General features: G+C 37.5%; 1 protein-coding gene across 1 annotated transcript; it reads left to right on the forward strand.

Annotated features, from left to right (window-relative positions):
* Positions 1-3,612: 3,612 nt before the first annotated feature.
* Positions 3,613-7,413, forward strand: LOC105052669 (cytochrome P450 71A9). The gene is made up of 2 exons (XM_010933570.4): positions 3,613-4,529; positions 6,522-7,413. Exons 1-2 carry the CDS (start codon positions 3,648-3,650, stop codon positions 7,137-7,139), a joined length of 1,500 nt encoding a protein of 499 aa, XP_010931872.1. The 5' UTR covers positions 3,613-3,647; the 3' UTR covers positions 7,140-7,413.
* Positions 7,414-8,015: the final 602 nt, after the last annotated feature.

Consider the following 8,015-nt stretch of genomic DNA (forward strand, 5'->3'; position numbering starts at 1 on the left):
TAATATCGGACTATTTTTTATTGGTAGACTACCATCCAAACTCGCACTTTTTCTTGAACCTCTTCCAGCAGGTCTAGGTTCGCTCGAAGTTGCTTTGTATTGGCTTCATCATTGTAGTTCTTGACCCAAAATGATGGAAGTCCAATCTCCACAGGTATAACGGCTTCTATTCCAAAGAAAAAGTGAAAAAGAGTCTCACCTATTGGAGTCCTCTGAGTAGTTCTGTAAGCCCATAATATGCTATAGAGTTCATCTACCCAAGCTCCTTTGGTTCAATTGATTCTGGCCTTCAATCCCTACAGAAGGGTTCGATTGGTGACTTCGGCTTCACCATTTGCTTGCGGATGCCCCACAGAAGTAAAATGTTGAGAAATACCTTGTTCTCGACAGAATTAGATGAATTTTGACCCAAAAAATTGGCATCCATTATTCATGATTAGCACTTACAGGAGACCGAATCTGTAGATGATGGACTTTCAGATGAAGTCCATTACTCTCGATGACTCCCTCTCTTGTTGCTTGATGGAGAAGAGGCTACTAGAATTCTGTGACATTCTTCTGCTGGTGCTGAAGTGTGCTACAAAGAGTTATCCAAACTACTTGAAAGAACAAATGCTCCCTAGTTGAAGTCCAGAATACCAGGCCTGAGCGATTTTTTGGAGAGTAACCAGGAAGACTATAGAAAAGAGGGCATCCGATGCCCCTTGAAGCAACATAAGAGCCTTACAGCTCTCAAGATAGTCAAGTGGGTTGGTGGAGCCTTCATATGGCTCTATTTGCAGTATCTTGAATTGGACTGGGATCAGTTCATCCAAAATTCATTAGAAAAATGGAGGATGGGTATTGATGCCAAGGATGCCAGTCGAGTCTCGATTGTCAAGCTAAAATTGATTGTGTCGATGGTCAATCTCCTACAACTTACGGTTGTAATTGTCTAGCCATCGTTGAGGGTTGGCATGATGAGAGTGCCGAGTCTATTGGTGTAGTAAAGAAAGCTGTCAGCTGTGTCTTGAAGGCGCAGGTTGCGGCGCTGGCTCCTCCAATCATTGCTGCTACTGTTGCTATCGCTGTTAATTCACAGTTTGTTGCAGATTGTGAACAGCTTTAGTTGAAGTCTTCATTTGTTGGACCAGGGCAGCAAATTATTGCTAGTCCATCAAGACCACTGGTCGTGAAGCACTAGGTTCAATATTGATTATCGGAAGTACCTCACGTTGCAATGAATATTTGGCGGAGCTGGTTGAAGCATTTTGTGCTCTCATCTTTGCCATGATTCCTATTGATGAGTTTGTGCCGTTGCCCCCTACTTGGTGCACAAAACTGTTGCCACTGATCTCCGACAAGATAGTTGGCCTTGAGCCAAAGAAGTGCACCTCGATATTTGGAGAAGTGGGAACCGGCAAAATGAAGTCCTCTTGCCCAGAGTTGTCCGGTGGGGGACCCTCTGATGCTTAAGTTAGCTGGAGAAAGAGAATAGTTGAGAGAACCAAAAGCATGAAAGCAATGAATTGTATTTGAAAATCTTACCCAGCTCCCCTTCTTATTACCTCCTTTTATATAGGGTGGAGTTATCATTATTCTGTATCCTTCATCCCTTGGAATGTAGGAATGTGGGTGTTATCAAATTTAAGTAGGTGGTTACGTCATTAACCATCATCGACGATATTTAGATTGAGTAATGGGTCATTAGTAGACGGTTATCAAGTCCTATGACTCCTTAATTATGGGCAATTAATACCCATGTTGAATAATTGTCACCCAATCCCTATTCTTTTGGGGTTGGAACAGTTAGCTAAATACTAAGGAAGTCATCAACTGGATATGAAATGGTTATATGTCAAACTTAGTCGACTGAGCCATGAATTGTATTGTCGGGTGGTATTAAAGTCGGCCTTGTCTCCTTAGTTAGTAATCCTCTAAGGATTCACCCCAACAAGCAACGTGCATGATATAATTCGACAAGCATTCACTCTCATTCACAAATGATACTATTTTTAGTTTCTAAATCTAAGAGGAGGTCGTAATAACAGCCATTTGGCTTTTTATGGAGTAAGATATTTACAAAATTGACAAGGGTAGAGGTTAAGGAGAGGTTTCACTACCAAGATAGCAATAAGAAAAAAAATTAGAGATCGGCTCCATCCCCATGACCAAGTAACAAGCCAAAAAAAAAAATGGTGGAACATGGAGAAAGATAATTGACGATCAGAAAATGAGGATATTTTATTATGCATATTTTGCATTGTAGGATATAGTACAAAGTATTTAAATGATGCTATAAAGTATTGCATAAGAGTCTTTGATTTTAACTATGGTGGAAAATTGGACTGTAAAATTTTCAAAAGGGCATATTTTAAAGAGTTCAAGTGGATTTCCAGGTTACAGATGTCTCAAGTGAAGTGTCATTTCAACAATCTCACAGAGAAATTAATATTTAAATGGTTGAGGACCCAATTATACTGCTTCTTGCATAAAGCATATTACATCACCATATGCTAATCATATATATATATATATATATATATATATATATGTGTGTGTGTGTAGAAGCAGACTTCGATATATAATATCAATCGGATTTAATATATACATACATACATATATATATTATATAATATTATTTGAAGACTTAGATCTGATTAGATTAAATAATATATAATATTATATATAATATATAAAATATATAATAATATATATATTATATATATTTGAAGACTCACATTATATATATATATATATATATATATATATATATATATATATATATAAGTTCTATCAGATTTGGACTTAAATCTGGTTAGATTAAACCTGAATAATTGGAGTTCAATATCGATCATCCAAGCCGTTGGATGTGATTTATTATCTCAAAATTACTTGCACCTAAAAATTATATTATTTGAAGATCCCTGGCCTATGCATCAAGTGATCAAAAAATACATCTAATTCAATTTTATTTAGACTGTCCAACTTTTGACTACTTGATACATAGGTTAGAAATCTCCAAATCATATGATTTTTTGTATGTAAGTAGTTTTGAGGCAGTAGATCATATTCAACAATTTAGATCATTGATTTAGACTCCTAGAAATTTGCTCTAGATGGAGTCTTTTTCACCCAAATGGGTAGATGGGGACCTTTTCTACCAAACTTTGTCACTGAACTCTGAAGCTATCTAGTCCATTTGCTGGGTATACTTATCATATAGCCAACTTGGTTCTGTCTAATTGGCCCACATAAGCATGCAAATATGTGGTGCCAACAGGACCATGACCCAACAACTCATGGAACCACAATTTTTATTTGGACTCATATTAGTTAATTAATCTAGATCGATTTTAACCTATTCCTTGTAAATAGTATGAAATATATAATCAATGGCAGCCCACATGATTTTATAAAAAATTTTAAATTCTTTCACTTGTGTGATATTGATGGCTAGTTTAAAATAAAAGCTTTTTTCATTCACAGAACTTCACCCCTAGAACAAGGCTCTTCCTTTTTTTTTTTTTTTGGGTACACTTTACAGGCTATTTATTAAGTGGGATTAAAGGCAAAAAAAAAAAAAGGACAGAGCTATGCTCTACAGCTATAAATATGAAGAAGAGCCAGCTCCTCTCTCTCAAAAAAAAAAAAAAGCACCAAAAGCTATGGAGTTCTTGCTTGCTTTCTTAGCTCACTCATGTCTTTTCTTAATCCCAATAGCTATATTCTTACTTGTCAAGGACGGTCGATTGAACCCGAGGCTCCCTCCTGGTCCGATAGGATTACCATTCATTGGTAATCTTCATCGGTTGGGCAAGCTTCCATACCGCTCCTTCTGGCTCCTATCGGAGAAGTATGGCCCCTTGATGAGCATAAAACTTGGTTGCATGCCAACCATCATCATATCCTCCTCGGAGATGGCCTCTGAGATCTTGAAGACCCATGACCTTGTCTTTTGCAGTAGGCCTTCTCTCGTGGCCTTCAAAAGATACTCCTATGGTGGATTGGATATCGCCTTTTCACCCTATAGCGAGCAGTGGAAGCAACTGAGGAAGATTAGCATGTTAGAATTTTTTAGTGCGAAGAGGGTGCGGGCCTTTCAGTCCATAAGAGAGGAAGAAGTGAACACCTTGGTGCAAACTGTCATGAAGCAATCCTCGAGTGGTCCTGTGAATCTTAGCGAGATGTCTTTTTGCCTCTTTAATAATATCACCGCCAAACAAGTCTTTGGCAGGAGGATTTCGGTTGACGGAGAGTGCACGAGCAGCAAATACCAAGGTCTCCTAAGGGAGACATTTTCTTCATTGGGTGGGTTTCCTTTTGGCGATTTCTTTCCCATGATGGGGTGGTTGGATGTGCTCACCGGCATGCGAAGGAGGCTTGAGAGGAGTTTCCGTGCCATGGACCAACTTCTCGAGGAGGAGATTGAGAAGCACATGCATGGTGGAGGAAATTGTGATGACCTCATGAGCACTCTCCTTGGGCTTCAAAATGATCCAACCCAAGGATTCTCGCTGACCCGGGATCATATCAAAGCTGTTGTCATGGTTGGTAACTTTATCTTATAATACTTTATTTTGTAGAGCGTAAGGATGTGCAATCCTTTCTCACCATTATTTTAGAATACCATATGTTCATAGAAATTATATAAATTGCGCACTCTGATCTTACAAGACATGCACCCATGGCTGCCTGCACAAGAATGGATAGACCAAACGTCTTTTCATGATCAAGACACAATTTTATGAGGCCATTGAATCTAACCTACCGATTTAGACAGGTCTAGTCTCTAAAATTGGACAACCCGACCATCACCCGACACAGCCCGTGATGATGTGGGCTCCCTGACTTCTATAGGTGGCGGGTGAGGAGAAGGTATTATATCAGTAATATCTAATATGTGGAATCCCCTAATATCTAATATGTGTGAGTGGCAAACCACCACACCGAATGAGAAGGTATTATATCAGTAAAATTCTGATTAACTTTTGTGTCACCGAGTTTGAAAAGAAAGTACAGTTTGGTAGCAGTTGGAGTGTGATACACATGCGGTGTTTGTAGGATTTTCTTTGACCTTTTTTATCAGAAAGATAGCATTAGGATTATATTCGGTATGCGTTCGCTTTCAACTAAGAATTATTTTCTTGCGATATTTTGCCATGCACATTTTACATGATTGAGTATTGTACGGTGCTTATTGACAGCCATAAGAAGATGGATGGCTACCAACAGCAACACATTATATATGGGATGCAAGATTGTCCTATTTGATAGTTGTCCATCTTCGTGATTAGATGATGTGATTATTGTCAAACACTGCATATATAGCACTCTGCATTACAAATATACATAGTATAGGATCCATACTCTAATGGTACGTTTGGTTAGTCATTAAAAAAATATTTTTTTTATTTTTTGATTTTTAGAAAGTAAAAATCAAAAGATAATATTTGGTAACATCATGAAAAGTAAAAAATAAAAATTAAAAAAATTAAAATAATTGTTTTATATGCAAAACAAAATTTTTTTGCTTTCCAAAACTTACTTTTTATTTTTTTTGCTTCCGCACATCTAAAACACCAAATCAAAAAGTAAAGAGTCCGAATCTTTCTCTCTTGTCGAGCTTTTCACCTCCCCACCTCCTTCTCCCTCCCTTTCTGAATCCTTCTCTCTCGTCGAGCTTTTCACCTGCTGTCTCCAGACGTTGTTTTTTGCTTTATAGCAACGTAGTTACCAAACACATTTTTTTTAATTTAATTTAATAATAAAAATTAAAAAAAATAATAAGTATTTTTTAAAAATTAAAAATAAAAAATAAAAAAATATAACCAAATGTACCCTAAATTATAAATTATTAGTGCAACATATTTTACTCTACAACGGTGGGTTGCGGGATGAGTCACACCCATCTGTTTTCGAGATGAGTGGTATAACGTTCACTCTCAAATATGCATCGATATTTACAGTGCAGCACAATGCACCATAAAAGATCTTGATTTGCTTTCCTGATCGAAAAATTTGAAGAGGATTGATACCACAAGGCGCAATGATAGTACCCAAGAAAAATAGGATGAGGCAATAGAAATTCAGGTCTGTAGTTGGAAAGATCCCGTGATTGCCAATGTCTTTTTTTTTTTGACCGGTCGCTAGGAAAATATAAATCTTTTTTTTTTTTTGGGTACAAACATACAATCTTTACTACAAGTGCACAAAAAGATATGAGAAGCGCCTTGGATGGTAGCTCTGATTAAATGACATCACCCTCATCGGCACTTCCTTCTATTTTGTTGAAAGAGCTTTTGATCCTCAATATATAGGACATGGACTATCTACACCGCACTAGGTAGTCAATAACGATACATAGATAATTTGTGCTGCTCCAACTGCTATAATTTTACTATACAGTACATCTACAAGCTTCTTTGTGTATTTTCCATACCAATATATTTGCATCAGAGAAAACATGTTAAATTGATTTCTCAAAAAAATGTCAAAAACTTATGTTATACTGATTAGATAATCACTTCCATGCCTGGCAGAATGTGTTCGTTGCTGGATCAGACACCTCTGCATCCATCTTGGTTTGGGGAATGACTGAGTTGATGAGGAACCCAATGGTTATGAAGAAAGCCCAAGATGAAGTTCGAGGACTCATTGGAAACAAAGGGAAGGTGGAAGAAAGTGACATTCAACGACTTCATTATCTCAAGCTCGTAGTAAAAGAAGTTCTTCGATTGCACCCTCCAGGTCCATTGCTAATCCCTCGGGAATGTACGCAACATTGCAAGATAAATGGATTTGATATTCCGAAAAAGACAAGGGTATATATAAATGCTTGGGCTATCAACAGGGACTCCCGACATTGGCAAGGCGCAGAAGTCTTCATGCCTGAGAGGTTTAAGGACAATGATATCGATTACAAGGGTCAGCACTTTCAGTTCCTACCATTTGGGAGTGGCCGAAGGATATGCCCAGGCATGTCATTGGGTGTGGTTGTCCTAGAGCTTGCCCTTGCCAATCTTCTCTATAGGTTCAATTGGGACTTGCCTGCTGGAATGAGCAAAGAAGATATTGATATGGAAGAGCAATTTGATTTTGTAATGCATAGGAAATCAAATCTTGTTCTAGTGGCGGCCCCAATACCTCTGGTTGCCTAGGCTTCCTCCATCATCCAAGCGCACTTTATTCACCATCAGGGTTGATTATAATTGCAAATAAGGATTGTTTACATTTACATGACAAGAATATGCATCTTATCTTGGTGATTGGGTTGTATTGCTTCCTTGCTGTATTACTTTCTTCTCTAAGATAACCTCTGCTCTGTTTTCCCTCTCTTAAATCCCTACCATCTACCCCTTCTCTCTGTAACTCTCCCCCCTCTCTGTTGTACTTTTCGTTATCTTAATGAAGCAAGTGGAGCATTTTGCTTGATTTCTATCTTAGTGAAATTGGTTGGGTTCTCTTCCTGGGGAAAATAGTAAAAGTGAAAAAGAGAGAGGAAAAAAAATCTCTATATTAGGAAGAAATTTGATTTCAGTAGAGTCCATTAGGGATATTTCTTTTACTTATTGTTTCTTTTGTAGATGTTTGTGATGTCCCAAAGTTTTTTAATTATTTTGTATTGTGCTGTATAATTTTGTATCCACGCCAATATTTATGTGGAAGATTTAATTTCTTCTTGCTCAAGCTGTACCTTGACTATTTCGTATATATTCTGCAAATGATGAATTATATTCTTGTCATTAGTCATTAACACATGTTATGTACATTTTTTTTTGTTTTGATGTGAATAAGGAGGTAGCAGGGCACTACCCCCTGCTTATTTTAAACTTAAGATGAAAGAATGTACAGTTCCAGCTCAAAGAATACAGAGCTGAGACACAGAGAATACAGCCTACGACAGAGAGAGAGATAGTATTGTGCAAGAGTCCTTGATTTTAACCATGGTGGAAAATTTGACCATGGGAGTTTCAAAAGAACATGTTAAAGGAGATCAAGGAAATCTCCAAGTTATAGTCGTCTCAGGTAAAGTG

This window comes from Elaeis guineensis, chromosome 10, assembly GCF_000442705.2.
Source record: "Elaeis guineensis isolate ETL-2024a chromosome 10, EG11, whole genome shotgun sequence".
In the NCBI taxonomy this organism is placed as follows: Eukaryota; Viridiplantae; Streptophyta; class Magnoliopsida; order Arecales; family Arecaceae; genus Elaeis; species Elaeis guineensis.

Coding starts and splice junctions, on each gene's coding strand:
- LOC105052669 (XM_010933570.4), top strand. CDS start 3,648: ATGGAGTTCTTGCTTGCTTTCTTAGCTCACTCATGTCTTTTCTTAATC. Junction 4,530..6,521: donor ATATCAAAGCTGTTGTCATG/GTTGGTAACTTT, acceptor CATGCCTGGCAG/AATGTGTTCGTTGCTGGATC.